The sequence below is a fragment of the Eptesicus fuscus genome, chromosome 14 (genome assembly GCF_027574615.1).
Source record: "Eptesicus fuscus isolate TK198812 chromosome 14, DD_ASM_mEF_20220401, whole genome shotgun sequence".
Lineage (NCBI taxonomy): Eukaryota > Metazoa > Chordata > Mammalia > Chiroptera > Vespertilionidae > Eptesicus > Eptesicus fuscus.
This window is the reverse complement of record NC_072486.1, coordinates 61,473,165-61,489,622: the sequence shown is the minus strand read 5'-3', so window position 1 is coordinate 61,489,622 and position 16,458 is coordinate 61,473,165. Positions and strand designations below refer to the sequence as shown.

The window sequence follows — 16,458 nt, the reverse complement described above, 5'->3', positions numbered from 1 at the left end:
ATACATAAAATATTTTTTTAAAGTGAGACTATATGGAATACGTAGACTTGAATCCAACTCTCATCCAGCCCTTTATTGAGGACTTTTCACATCACTAAAGATATTTCAGCCCTGCTGGCATGGCTCAGTGGTTGAGCATCGACCAATGGACCAGGAGGCCATGGTTCGATTCCAGGTAAGAGCACATGCCCGAGTTATGGGCTCGATCCCCAGTGTGGGGCATGCAGGAGGAGGCCGAGCAATGATTCTTTCTCATCATTGATGTTTCGATCTCTCTCTCCCTCTCCCTTCCTCTCTGAAATAATTTTTTTTTAAAAAGGATGTTTCAAAAATATTTTCAAAAAATTAAAAATCAGGTTATGAAATATGATCAAGTAATTATTAACAATGGTAGGCATTTAAGTTGTTTTATCCTTTCTGCCAAGGTAAACAGTGCTGCAGTGAACATCACTGTATACACGTCTTTTGGTGCTCTCTCTGATGACTTTCTGAACATGGTTGCATAGATGAGGCATTACTGGATCAAAGGGATAAACCCTTTCAAACATTCAACAAAAGTTGCCAAACTGCTTTCTAGAGAAACTGAATCAATTTATTATTCTACCTTCTTTCTATATACAAAATAGTCTCCCTTACAAGTACTGACTGTCTTTTTTCTTTTGCCAATTTGAGGAGTAAAAATATCATAACTCATTCTCGAGTTAATTTACATTTTCTGGTTACTAGTGAAAACGACTAAAAATATTTTGATCCTTTATATTGGTTATTTTATGAATTATCACTTGGAACTTTTTAAAGTAGAGGTGTTCTTTATACTGTAAATATTCTGATGTAAATATTTTATTTCAGTGTAACACAACTCTTTAGTTTTTTTACATATATTTTTAAAACATTTAAAATTTAATCATATCTATCATGTTATCAGATAGGGATGGTTTTTACATAATGACAACACATTTCAGAAAAGAATGCTTTAAGATATCATTTTCTTTTAAATTCCTATTGACTTTCTTACAGCCAAACAAGTAAAATTAATATCAAGAGAACAACAAACATTCCCACTAAATAAATAAGTATTCCACCCTAGGTTTTGACCATTCACTTACCTGCTTGTGACAATGATGACATCCTCAGAGATGTTAGCCATTTCTTTGATGGTAAGGTAGCACATTCTTCGCAATATTTGCTGAAATTATTTACAAAAGGCAACAGGTTATTCCTAAAAAAATCGTTTTCTAAAATGTTTGAAATGAGAACCCCAAGTAGATATATTTAGAAAGTTTTTCTTAAAAAGATTCTCATCCACCCAAAAAGGTCCTTTCAAAAATATCTGGATAAGAAAATACTCAGAATACAACTATTTCCTAAACACAAGTAATTGCTGCCCTGACACTGGAAAACATCTAGATGAAAACTCAAAGTTTCAGTTGATTATATGGATTTTTATGTAAAGAGATCCAAAGTTGGACTTGGGCAGTGTGAGTCCAAAGACTTAAGATTTTCTTTTTATTGTTGATTCTATTGCAGATGTCCCCATCCTCCCTCCCTTTGCCTTCCTCCATCCTGCCCCCGCCCCCTGGGTCTTCACCACACTACTGTCTGCGTCCATGGGTTATACATATATGCAGATATTTCTTTGGTTGACCAATTCCCATCCTCCTCATCCTCCTCCCCTCTGACAGCTGTCAGTCTGTTCCATGTATCCATGCCTCTGGTCCTATTTTGTTCATCAGTTTATTCTGTTCTGTAGATTCCTCATATAAGTGAGATTATATGATATTTGTCTTTCTCTGAGTGGCTTATTTCACCTGTTAAGGACTTGTCCTGGAAAGTGTATTTTTTTAAATTCTTGAAAAATAAAAATATAAAGAGATGGGCAAACTCTGCATTTTCCTTAGTTCATCATATACAGATATTTTCCTTAAAGTATCTGTGGTTGTATAACCAACTCTCATTTTCAACTATTAACATTTCTAGATACCTGTATCTAAAATATGTGTTAAGCTAACAATAATAAAGTTTTGTCTACCCTTTCTCCTCACCTGCATCTTTGATTTATTCATACACTATGAGCATTGGTTCCTCTGGCCTGTCTAGCCTCATTCTCTACCAAGTAACTTCAAATGTCTATAAGTAGTGAAACTCAAATACATCAGCCCCAGCCCCAGCGTCGAAGCTATAGAAAGAATCTAGTGGAGACTACTGAGCCCAATAAGAAAAAGGAACAAGGGAGTGAGGATTCTCAAGGTGATTAAACACACACACAAAAATAACTCCTAAATAGAGAAAGCCAGTACAGGGCAGATACCCCCATGTGAAACTACTATGAGAAGAAAACAGAAAACAAGAATAAAAATTTCAGAGCTGAAGATAAAAATAAAAATCTACCTTGAGGGAGAATAAAACTAAAGATACAAAAAAATTAAAACCACATTTTAAATACCCAACAAAATGACTAAAAAATTTTTAAGTGACAATACAAAGTGTTGACAAAGTTAGGCTCATAACTACTAAAACACATTGCCTAAATAAATACACAGAGATGCTAAATAAAATAGGAACAAAAAATTTAAATACGTAGCCAAGGACAAAATTAAGGGCAACTCATAGGTGCCAAAAATGGAAAAACAAACAACTCCTAGCTACAGAAGTACAAGGCTAGGGTCCTACTGGCATCGAATAAAGTCTAAGAAGGTATATTCTTCAGGCACAGAGAAAATTATTCTAGATAATAATTCAGAAATATAGCAAGAAATGAAGAGTAGAAAGAAAAAGTGGTAAATAATAACAAGACAGTGTGGTATTGGCAAAAGAACAGACAAATTGATCAATGGAATAGAATAGACCACCCTGAGATACACCCACATAAATATAGTCAACAGATCTTTGACTTAAGAGAAAAGGCCACACAATGGCACAAAGACAAACTCTTCAATAAATGGTACTGAAATAACTAGACATCCACATGCAAAAAATTAAATCTAGACTGACCTTACACCAGTCACAAAAATTAACTTCAAATGGATCACAGACCTAAATATAAAATGCAAAACTGTAAAACTCTTAGAAGAAAACCTAGATAACTCTGGGTATGAAGATGACTTTTTACATACCAGTATAATACCAAAGGAATGATCATAATAGAAATAATTGATAAGCTGGCCTTTATTAAAATTAAAAACTTTTGTGCAAAAGACAGTATTCAAGAGTACGAACAAGCTACAGACTGAAAGAAAATACTTTGAGAACACATATCTGAGAAGGGACTGTTATCCAAAACATATTAAAAAAAATCTTAGCCTGCCCGGCATAGCTCAGTGCTTGAGTGTCGACCTTTGAACCAGAGGTCGACCTTTGAACCAGATGGTTCAATTCCCAGTCAGGGCACATGCCCGGGTTACGGGCTCGATCCCCAATAGGGGACGTCAAAAGGCAGCTGATGAATGAATTCTCTCACATCATTGATGTTTCTATCTCTCTCTTCCTCTTTTTTTCCTTTCTGAAATCAATAAAAATAGATTTTTTTAAAAATCTTACAAGTCAAAAATAAGAAAACAACCAGATTTAAAAATGGGCCAAAGACCTTAACAGACACCTCACTTAGGAAGATATATAGGTGGTAAGTATATAGAAAGATGCTCCACATATGTCATCAGGGAAAGGCAAATTAAAATGAGATACCACTAATACTCCTAATAGAATGGCCAGAATCCAGAGCACTGGCAACAGCAAATGACAATAAGAACTCTCATTCACTGAGGATGGACACAAAAATAGTACAGTCACTTTAGAAGATGTTTTGATGGTTTCTTACAAACTAAGTATACTGTTACCATATGATCCAGCAATAGTGCCCCTGGGTATTTACCCAAAGGAGTTGAAAACTTATGTTCACGTAAAAACCTGAACAAGGATGTTTACAGCAGCTTTACATTCATAACTGCCAAAAGCTGGAAGGAATCAATGTCCTTTAGTAGAGGAATGGATAAACTGTGGTACATCCAGACAATAGAATATGATTAGGCATTAAAAATAAATGAGCTATCAAGCCATAAAAAGACATGGAGGAAAATTAAATGCATATTAATTAACAAGTGGAAGAAAGCAATCTGAAAAGGCTATATGTTGTATAAGTCCAACTATATGGCATTCTAAAAAAAGGCAAACTTATGGAGACAGCAAAAAGATCCATAATTGCCAGATATTAGGGGGGAAGGAGTGGAGTTAGGGGGAGTTAAGTGGAGTACAGAGGATTTTTAGGGTAGTGAATGGGTATCATTATACATTCTATGGATGTCAAAACCCATAGAATATACATACACCAAGACTGAATGCCAACATAAACTATGGACTTTGGGTTACTATGAAGTACAGTAAACCCTTGATTTTGCAGACCTCAATTTAACAGACTTCAGATTTAATGGATAAAATTTCCAGTCTGTATGTCCTATGTGAAAATGAACACCCTGTCAATTTTTAAATGCTTTTAACCAAGATTTGCTTATAACTAAATTAACAGGTTATTTTTTGTTATTAATTCACTGTTACTTTTAACAAATTTTAGTAAATAGGCCATATGTCGGAAAAAACACTGTAGTAATTCCACCAATATAAATAAATATTATGTATTTACAACTCTAGTCTACATATTTAAATCCAAGTGTCATCGCTCGTAAACAATGTTCAGGCGAATGATAAGCATGTGATCACACCGCACTGCACTCAGTAATTGGTTTTGTTGTTCCCTGGCGTGACTTTCTGCAGCAGTTTTATTAACACGTGTGGGCTGATGTTCCCACGTGCACTAAGCCATGTGCACTTGTTTACTCTCGGTGACTGGTGAATGCATTCATTTGCTAAACCTATTCAGTATAAAGTTAAACAGTAAAACAGACAGAAAACCTCTATATGTATTACAGTAATACATATAGAAAACTTCTGTGAAATTAAACTTTTCATTCATAATTTTAATTACATGAACATATCTACATAAGTAAAAAAGAGGTAAACTAATTTGTTAATTTTTTAACATATGCATTCAGAAAACCTACTTTATTATATAATAGACTTTCGGCTTTAATGGACACCCCCTCGCCCGAATTAGTCTGTCATATCTAGGTTTTACTGTATCAATGTAGGTTTATGAATTGTAACAAATGTACCACTTTGGGGAAAGTTGATAATGAGGAGGCTGTACATGTGAGGGGACATGGAGTATATGGAAGATCTCTGTACCTTCCTCTTAATTTTGCTGTGAACCTAAAACTTCTCAAAAAAAAATAATAAAATCCTTTATTGAAAAGTGGTAAAGACATGAGTAAATCTGCATGAACAGAAACCGAGGTTATGACATACACCATTTATATACTCACACATGTATTAAGTACAAAGCATCCTGAGGTTCTCAAAAGTCCATGAACAAGTAAAAGGTAAAGATGAATATTAGATTTTTGATAAGTCAAAAGTCCATGTTGCAATTTCTAGGCCAGTGATGGCGAACCTATGACATGCGTGTCAGCACTGACACGCGTAGCCATTTCTGACACGTGGCCGCTGAGGCAGCCGCATGCCGAGTATGAAACATTTGCTGCTCCTGAGGATGAAACATTTGCGACTAGAGTCTTGGAGTTAGTTTTTTCCTCAAAGTGACACACTACCCGAGTTATGCTCAGTTTTTTGGCAAAGTTTGACACACCAAGCTCAAAAGGTTGCCCATCACTGTTCTAGGCTAAACACTAAATAGAACTTCAAAACTATTATTCCACGTGTTGTTGCTGCTGTTCTGTTTGCCGTATTTTCCGGCGTATAAGACGACTTTTTAACCCAGGAAAATCTTCTATACGCCCAGTCGTCTTATACGCCAGAAAATACGGTATTTTTATTCAGTCTCTTCTCTGTTTCATTTTGGGTAGTTTCTATCTTCAAATTCACTGATTCTTCCTCCTGCAGTCTTTAATCTGCTGCTAACCCAATGCAGTGTATTTAACTCAATGATAGATATATAGATAGCTTTTTAAAAATTTCTGAGTGTCTCTAGATGTCTTATTTTGCTTCTCATTCTTGTTATGTCTTTCTAAACATTCTTAAGCATCTAGATCAGCAGTCGCCAACCAGTGATCCCTGGTGGTCCGTGAGGTCCAAAAGATTGGTGACCACTGATCTAGACCATATCTAGAATAGCTATTTTAACGTCATTACCTGCACATCCATTGTCTTTATCATTTCTGGGTTCATGTGTGTTAATGCATTTTTCTCCAGATTATGGATAATTTTGTATTGCATGCTATACATTGTGAAGTTTATGTTGTTAGGCGCTGAATTTTGCTGTATATTTTACATAGCATTATATGTATTGTTTACTCTATCATGAAGTTAAGTTACCTGGGATCAGTTTTTCATGTTTCAGGCTTTTAAGAGGTTTAAAGCTTTAGTCTAAGGCTAACATATTCCCACTAGAGGCCTGGTGCATGAAATCCATGCACAGGTAGGGTCCCCAGGCCTGGCCAGTGATCAGGGCTGATCAGGGCCTTCCGGCTGCTGGCCAGGGCCTCTCTTCCCCGGCTGCCGGCTGCAGGCCCGGGACTTCCTTCGTTCCATGCCGCCCCCCGGTTGTCAGCACACATCATAGCGAGTGATCAAACTCCTGGTCTCCTGGTCGAACTCCCATGGGGACACTTTGCATATTAGCCTTCTATATATATAGATTTTATATAGAGAGATAGATTACTGAGGTGATACCTTCCTGAGAACTATACCAGATGACAAGGTCTTTCCACTCTCACTGGGGGGAATATGAATTATTCTTAGCCTGGTATTCTGGTGATTCTTCCTTTGGCCTGGGTAAGTTTCCTTTTACATATGCACAGATCAGTTCTTATCCAAAAAATTAAGGGGACCTCAGTAGACTGCTAAAACTATCTTCTGCTTTTCTTTCTTCCCTCCTCTTCCCTCTCCCTCCCTCCCTCTCCTTTCTCACTTTGCCTTTCAAATTTGAGCTTTCTTAGCCTCTCCAACTCCATGTTTTCTCAACTGGGTATGCTCTTCCTGACTTGAGCCTGTTATCTGCCTCTGGGCAATGAGATACTGTACTCCAAGGGATCACCTTATTTTTCTTTTTCTTTAGATTGCAGTTCTGGGATACCTATTAATTGAATGCCTGAAAACTACCAGTTAATATATTTTGTTTTATTTTCTAGGTATTAACCTTTTGCACTCGGATGTCGAGTGTGACTGTTATTGAATGTATCAATAATTTGAAATATAAAAAAATCCAAATAAATAAGTTTGTATGAAAAGAAACTCCAGTTTTTTATTCTACTGCCATGCTTTGTAAAATCTGGGGTATTTAAAAAATTAAATCCTGAGTAGAATAAAGGAATAGAGAAAAAAGCAAGCGAGTGCAAAAGGTTAATGGTAGCAGGGTAAATTTAGACCCTCTACTTCATCATGGCTGTAAGCAGAACAGAAATGTGTTCCTAATATCAAAACATATGGTAAAAAAACACACAACATACCAAATATGGTGAATTACCTAGTTACTCCTTTATAATGTCAACACTAATCCATTGTAATTATAGAACACAGTCTATATAATTTCATTCCTTTGAAATGTGTTGTCTTGCTTTATGACTCAATATAGATTTTTAAAAATATTTTTGTGTTCATTTACATTTAATGTAGATAATGATGGTCTATCTACCATCTATTACATGATTTGTATTTGTTCTTTTATTTTATTTTCCCTTCCTCTGGTTTGATTTTTTAGCATTCTAGTTTTTTGCAAGTTAGTTTGGAAGAGAAAAACAACAGAGAAAAATCAATAAAACAAAAGCTGGTTCTATTAAGAAACTAATAATTTTATAAACCTATAGACAAATTTTCCAAAAATAAAAGAGAGCAGATACAATTTACCAGTATTAGAATGAAAGAAGAGATATCACTATAAATCCTACAAACATCAAAAGACTATGGGAATACATATTTTGAACAATTTTATGCCAACAAAGTTCAGCAATTTAGATGAAATGAAAAAATTCCAAGACACAAACTAGCAGAGCTCATGCAAGACAAATAATCTGAAAAGCACCATATCTATATCTTTTTAATGGGTTAACTATAGAATCCTTCCAACAATAAAGATGGCTTCAATAGTGAACTCCATCAAACATTCATGAGAAATTAATAAAAAATCTACAAAAACTTTTCCAGAAAGCAGGAGAAAGAAAAACTTCCTAATTCATTTTATGAGGCCAGCATTTTCCAATTAAAAAACCCAGACAAAAACATCACAAGAAAAAACTACAGATGATTATATTTCATGACCAGAGACTCAAAAAATCCCTAACAAATTTTAACAAACAGAAACCAAAGATTTTATATTTTTCAGGACAATAAGTAAAGGCATTTACCATATCAATATATTAAAAAAGAAAAGCCATGATAATCCAATGGATATAGAAAAGCATTTGACAAAATTCAATATCCATTCATGAAAAAAATCTTTCAGCAAACTAGGAATAGAAAGGAACTTCCTCAACCTGATAAAGGCCACCTCTGAAAAACTTAGAGCTAACATCACACTTAATGGTGAAAGACTAAATACCAACGCCCTAAAAATCAGGAACAAAGCAAAGATGTCTCTGAGACCATGACTTCTATTCACACTGTATGTATAACAGTGCAAGAAAAAAAGGTAAGATAAACAAATAAAAGGCATACGGGTTGAAAAAGAAAAGTAAATCCTAAGGAATCTCCCCCACAATACTCCTAGAACAAATAATTAAATTTAACAAGATCACAAGACATAGAGCAATATATAAAAATATCAATTTCTATAGACTACCTACAAACAATAGAAATACAATAGCATAAAAATATTACCTACTTTAGGATAAATTTCACAAAATATGTATAAGACTTGTATGCTGAAAGCTACAATACTATTGACATAAATCAGAGACCTAAATAAAGGAAGATATACACTGGTTAATGTTTCATTGTCAATTCTTCTCAAACTGATCTTTAGATTAAATGCAATCCCCATCAGTTTTAGCAGACTTTTCTTCCCTTTTTTTAAATTAAATTCATTGGTTAATAATAAGATTATATAGGTTTCAGGTTTCATATACCTATCATCTGACCCAGCAATCCACTCTTAGGTATTACCCAAGACAGTGGTCGGCAAACTCATTAGTCAACAGAGCCAAATATCAACAGTACAACGATTGAAATTTCTTTTGAGAGCAGAAAACCGACTTCTGTGCATGGGCCACGAAGTTTCAATCGCACTGTACGTGCTTGCCTGCACGTGGTATTTTGTGGAAGAGCCACACTCAAGGGGCCAAAGAGCCGCATGTGGCTCGCGGTTTGCCGACCACTGACCCAAGAGAAATAAAAACTTATATTAAAAAGCTTGTACATGAATGTTTATAGCAATCTATAATAATAAAAGCATAATATGCTAATTAGACCGGACAGCCAAATGACCTTCTGGACATTATTCCAGACGAAGCCGTGGCGGCAGGGGCTGAGGCAGAGGCAGTTAGGGGCAATAAGGCAGGCAGGTGAGTAGTTAGGAGGGATCAGGTTGGGAGGCAGAGTGGTTAGGGGTGATTAGGCAGACAGGTGAGCAGTTAGGGGCAATCAGGCAGGCAGATGAGCAGTCTGGGGCAATCAGGTAGGCAGGCAGAGTGGTTGGGGAGCTCAGGCAGGCAGGCAGGCAAGCGGTTAGGAGCCAGCAGTCCCAGATTGTGAGAAGGTGCAGGCTGGGCTGAGCGACCCCCACCCTCCCGTGCACGAATTTCCTGCACCAGGCCTCTAGTATATATATATATATAAAAGGCTAATATGCAGTGTCCCCTTGGGAGTTTGACCGGGAGACTGGGAATGCGATCACTCGCTATGACATGCGCTGACCACCAGGAGGTGGTGCAGAGCAAAGTAAGGCCCTGGCCGGCAGCCAGAAGGCCCCGATCAGCCCTGATCGCCAGCCAGGCCTAGGGACCCTACCCGTACATGAATTTCAAGCACCAAGCCTCTAGTTTTATTCATAATCTAGTAACAAAAACTGGTAACAAACCAAAGATCCTTCAACTGATAAAAAGATAAACTTAGATACATCCATACAATGAAATCTGATCTCTCAAAAGTCAATAATAAGAAAATATACAACCAAATTATTAAAAATGGGCAAAAGATATGCACAGATCTTTCACGATGGAATATATGTGAAAACAAATAAAGCACATGAAAAGATGCTTGAGGGTCATTAGTCATTAGGAAAATTCAAAATAAAACTACAACAAGGTACCATTACACAACTCTCATAATGGCTAAGATTAAAAACAAAACAAAACAAGATAATACCAAGTGTTGGCCAGAATGCAGAGCAAATAGAATTTACTATACAGTCATGGTGGGAATGGCAACCACTTTGGAAAATGGGTTAGTACAATGGTCAGCAAACTGCGGCTCGCGAGCCACATGCGGCTCGCGAGCCGTGGTTTGCCACTCTGTTGACTAATGAGTTTGCTGACCACTGGGTTAGTACTTTCTTACAAAGTTAAATATACTTATACCTATTATCTGACCCAGCAATCCTACTCCCAGGTATTACCCAAGAGAAATAAAAACTTAGGTTCAAAAATTTGTATATGAATGTTTATAGCAACTTTATTCATAACCTGGTAACAAAAACTGGTAACAAACCAAAGATCCTTCAACTGGTAAACAGATAAACTTAGGTACATCCATACAACAAAATACTACAATGAAATAAAAAGGAGTAAACTACTGATACAAATAATAACATGGATCAATCTCAAATTCATTAATGCTAAGTAACTGAAAAGAAGACTCAAAAGGCATCACACAGTATGACATCATTCTCATGACTTCCTAGAAAGGGGGGAAAACTTTAAGAAGTGATATTACTGGTTGCCCAGGGCTGAGGATGGAGGAATAACAGATATACAAAGAGGCAGGAGGGAACTTGTTAGAGTGATGAAAATGTTCTAAATCTTGGTTATGGTGGTGGTAATGCTACTGTATGCATTTGTAAAAACTCATAAAACTTCATCCTAAAAAGGGTGAATTTTACTATATATAAATTATACTTTAAAAAAAATAAAACTACAGTGATAAGTGAGTGAAAAGGCAAGCCACATACTGGAAGGAAATATTTATAAAACACCTGGTAAAGATCTTTTATCCAGAGAATATAAAGAACTGTATAACTCAATAAGAAAACAAACAATCTCATTAAAAGATTTGAACAGACACTTCACCCAAGAAGATAAAAAGGTGGCAAAAAACATGTATTTGCTTAATAAACTTTAAACTTACAAATCAATAGAAGGAATATAAATAAGCAAAGAATATAAACACAATTCACAGAGAAGGAAAGTAAAATGGCCACTAAACATATACTTGCTTACTACTTTCATAATTAATGCCAACCCAACAATGCCACTTCCAGATATTAACCAAACAAAATAAAAACACAGGTCCATCCACACAAAGACTTGTACTTGAATGTTTTAGCCGCTTTGTTTGTAATATCCATAAACTGACACAACCCATTAACCTGTGAATGGATAAATTAGAGTACCTCAATACAATGGAATACTACTCAGCAATAAAAATGAACGAACTACTGATACACACAAAAACTTGAATTAATCTCAAAATTCATAAGCTAAGTAAAAACAACCAAGACATAAAAGATTATATACTATATGATTAAATTTAAACAAAAATCTAGGAAATGCAAAACTATGTTGTCAGAAAGACAATCAGTGATCGCCAGGTGCTAGGGGTTGAGTGAGGGAGAAGAGTGACAACTAAGGGATATGGGGGCACATTCCAGGGCGATGAAAAGTTTCTATATCATGACTGTGGTGATGGTTCCATGACTCTATACAGTGGTCCAAACTCACTGAATTGAACACTTAAAATTGGTGAATTTTATTGTATACTAGAGGCCTGGTGCACGAAATCTGTGCACGGAGGGGGGTTGTCCCTCAGCCCAGCCTGTACCCTCTCCAATATGGGACCCCTTGAGGGATGTTCAACTGCCCTCTCACAATCCAGGACTGCTGGCTCCCAACTGCTTGCCTGCCTGCCTTCCTGATTGCCCCTAACCGCTTCTGCCTGCCAGCCTGATCACCCCCTAACCACTCTGCTGCCAGCCTGTTTGCCCCCAACTTCCCTCCTCTGCCGGCCTGGTCACCCCTAACTGCCCTCTCCTGCAGGAATGATCACCTCCAACTGCCCTTGCAGGCCGGGTGCCTCCCAACTGCCCTCTCCTGCTGGCCATCTTGTGGTGGCCATCTTGTGTCCACATGGGGGCAGGATCTTTGATCACATGGGGGCAGCTATATTGTGTGTTGCAATGATGATCAATCTGCATATTACTCTTATTAGATAGGATAGAGGCCTGGTACAGGGGTGGGGGCCAGCTGGTTTGCCCTGAAGGGCATCCCGGATCAGGTGGGGGTTCCCTTGGGGTGTGGGGCGGCCTGAGCGAGGGGCCTGTGGTGGTTTGCAGGCAGGCCACGCCCCCTGGCAACCCAAGCAGAGGCCCTGGTATCTGGAATTTATTTTCCTTCTACAATTGAAACTTTGTAGCCTGGAGCAGAGCCAAGCCTGGGGCTCCCTCCAAGGCCCGCAGCCATTTGTGTTGGGGTTATAATTGAAACTTTGTTGCCTTAAGCGGGTGAGCCCCGCCAGGGTGTGCGGAAAGCTTTGCTTCCCCTGTTGCCGGTGGCAACCCTGGCCTGCTCTCTCAAGCTCCATTCTGACGCCATTTGTTTGAATTTGTTTACCTTCTATAATTGAAACTTTGTAGCTTGAGTGGAGGCTTAGGCCTGGCAAGGGCAGGCAGAAAGCTTGGCTTCCTCTGTTACCTAGGAAACCTTACTCTCTGTGGCTGTAGCCACCTTGGTTTGGGTTAATTTGCATGCTCGCTCTGATTGGATGGTGGGCGTGGCTTGTGGGTGTGTCGGAGGTATGGTCAATTTGCATATTTGTCTATTATTAGATAGGATGTTATACTTAATAAACTGATTTTTTAAAAGATAAAAGTAAATTTTAAACTTACAAATCAATAGGATTATAAATAAGCAAAGAATATGAACAGATAATTCACAGAGAAGGAAAGTAAAATAGTCACTAAACATATGAAAAGAGTTTCAAATTTAACAGTCATCATGACAATGTAAATTAAAACCACAAAGAGATGCCATTTCACATTCTTCTATTTTTCTTTTTTTTTTTTTCTTTTCTATTTTTTTGGTTTTGTTTTGTTTTGTTAATCCTCACCCGAGGATTTTTTTCCCATTGATTTTTAGAAAGATTGAAAGAGAGAAACATCAGTGTGTCTTGACTGGTTGCCTCTCCCAAGTGGGGATGGAGCCTACAACTGAGGTATGTGACCATGAATGGACTGGAAATAGCGACCCTTCAGTCCATGGGCCGATGCTCTAACCACCTAGTCAAACTGGCTAGGGCTCACATTCTTCTAAATCAATGATTTTCAATTAGTTTGCCACAAGAATTTTTAAAACATGCAATACCTACCATGGCCGGGTGCTCAGTTGGTTGGAGCATCGGCCTGTATACCAAAAAGATTGCAGGTTCGATTCCTGGTTGGGGTTCGTACAGGAAGCAACTGATCCTTCCTTCCTTCCTTCCTTCCTTCCTTCCTTCCTTCCTTCCTTCCTTCCTTCCTTCCTTCCTTCCTTCCTTCCTTCCTTCCTCCTCCCTCCCTCCCTCCTTTCCCTTCCCTTCCCTTCCCTTCCCTTCTTTCTTTCCCTCCCTCCCTCCCTCCCCCCCCTTCTCTCTCTCTCTCTCTCTCTCTCTCTCTCTCTCTCTCTCTCTCTCTCTCTCTCTCTCTTCCTTCCTCTCTAAAATCAGTAAACATACCCTGGTGTGAGGAATAAAAACATACATGCAATACCTGACTCTTTAGTCAGGGGCACTGATCTCTTTTTCCTTACACTGTCCAATAGAAAAAGGACAACAGCCAACACAATAATAGCCGTCTGGTGTGAATGAATCAAAATTATACCTATTTATTTTTTGTCAGATCGGCAAAAAATATATTTTTTGGTGTCCTGCAGAATTTTAGTAATTAGTTTATGCGTGCCATAAGATGAAAAGGGTTGAAAATCACTCTTTTAAATGACAAATACTTTAGGTCTTACAATAAAAAGTTATTATCAGGAGGAGGTAAGGATTTGGAGCAGTCTGTGTATATTAGTATAACCCTTTAAAGATCAATTTGACAAGATCAAATAGCTAACACATCTAGAAATTCTACTTGTAGGCTATCTACCCAGAAAAAATTCTCACTGTGTACACAAGAAGACATGTACATAAACATTATGTGTAATATCATTTGTAATAGCAAAAAATGGAAACAACTCAAATATCTATGGGAGATGGATAAATAAATAGGAATAGTGTACATTCACACTAGGATTCCATTCAGCAGTGACACTGAACAAAGTAGAAGTACATGTAGCAAATGAGTAGATCTTAAAAACATACTGTTTTAAATTGCAAAATAATATGGAGATGATATATTTATATTTCATTTTCAAAAACACAAAAATATTGTTTAGATTATGGATGCAACCATATGTAATCCATCTGTATACACACGGATGGAGGATACCACTCTCAAGATAGTAATTAGCCTCTGGGAAAGGAAGGCGCTCCACATGCTCCTGGCAAAATCCTCAACTCTCCTTCCCCCCAATAAATCACACTCTCAATTCCATATTCTGCCTAAGGGACCATCTGAACGAATCACACTGTGCTATTCATGATTATTTACCTCAGTCATTACCCAAAAAAAAACTAAAATATCCTGGTCATTACTCACCACCATGCAGTTGGGTACAGCACCTGATCCGAGTCCAGCTTCCACTCTTCCACAGATCCCAAACCCCTCCACCATGTTCTCCAGCACTTCCATCAGCAAAATTCCTTCTATTCTACCTCTTCTCTGAACTGTCCCATCTTTTCTCTAATTAAAACCTGGCTCTCCCCTGAGATTCCCCTGCAGCCCTCTCAAATGGTAGTTTTCTCTCCTATCACCCTCACCCACCACACCTAGGGATGGGGAAGCTGTCCAAGTTGATCCTCACTGTCTTTTCAAAATTACTGTATTGCCTTCTTTCACTGTAAATCCTTCCCTTAAAAGCTCTGGCTTCAAAACTTATGCCATTAGACTTTATCACCTCCCACCATTCCTGGTTGCATATATAGATGCTGGTTACTTCCCTTAAAGTAACATTTAAAAAATATTATTACCTTGTTCATTATCACTATCTCCAATACTACCCCACTAATAATTACTGGTGAATTTAATACCCATACAGATAATATTAAAACTTTTATAATAGTCCTTCTCCTTGGCTCTTCTTCTCCAATGATCCTGTCCTTCTTCCTATTGCAATCACTCACTTCTATTGTCATAGACTTTATCAATAAGGGTATCCCTTTCATAATTTCATTTCCAAGCATTTCACTCTCCAACCACCACTCCTGACTCCAACAACTCTTCAATCCATCAGGACCTACATCCTGATCCTATCAACGTTTGACTATTTCAATCAGCCCCTGTTCTTACTTGCCTCCTAACCAAACACAGATTCCATAGTCAATACTTCAATTACTCAACTTTTTTGCACCTCTCTCTCTTTACTAAATTGGCAAAATCCCAACCCTAACCATTCCATGCCTGAACCTGAAGCCTGTAACTGGAGAAAAAATTCACCATGCTACCTGGTAATCCTTTAAACTCATGACAACTAACTTCAAGGGCCATCTGTCCTGTCAAACAATCCTACATTGCTGCAATTCATTTCCTAAAACACTATGTCATGCCTTCTTTTTTAATACAACCTCTGTGCTTGAGGCTTCAAGTTTTCCTCACTCTGTTTCTTCCCTGCTCTGCATCCGCTTCCCTGCTCCATATCCAGCTCCTCCTCCCAACTGCCCACCTTCTGAGCAACAGCAACCCCAGGCCCACGACCAGATACTTGCCCTACAAATTCACAGCCACAAAGAAACAACGGCCCTCCATACCCTTTTTCTTTTTTTGGTTTATTTATAATTATTTATTTTTATTTTATTTTTTCATCACCCTTTATCCCCTCTATGCCCTCTTCCACCTCCAATCCCTCCACGCCCAAACACTACACTGTAGTCCATGTCCATGAGCTCTCCCTTTTTTTTTTTGTTCAATCCTTCCACCTCCCCCCCACCCCCAGCACCTCCTCACACACACCAGAGCTGTCTGCCTGCTCTCTATCTATGAGTTTATCTCTATTTTGCTTGGTAGTCCTGTTTGTTCACTAGATTCCACATATGAGTGAAATCATACAGTACTTGTCTTTCTCTGACTACCTTATTTCACTTAACATAAAGTTGTCCAGGTCCATCCATGCT

The 16,458-nt window shown here is 37.9% G+C and overlaps 1 protein-coding gene across 1 annotated transcript in view; it reads right to left on the bottom strand.

The window, feature by feature from the left end:
• Positions 1-16,458, bottom strand: part of COPG2 (COPI coat complex subunit gamma 2) — a 184,763-nt gene that overhangs the window by 159,969 nt on the left and 8,336 nt on the right. The window contains exon 5 of the mRNA XM_054726471.1: positions 1,107-1,186. Within this exon, the coding sequence (XP_054582446.1) occupies positions 1,107-1,186 (80 nt within the window). The remainder of the gene's footprint in view (positions 1-1,106; positions 1,187-16,458) is intronic.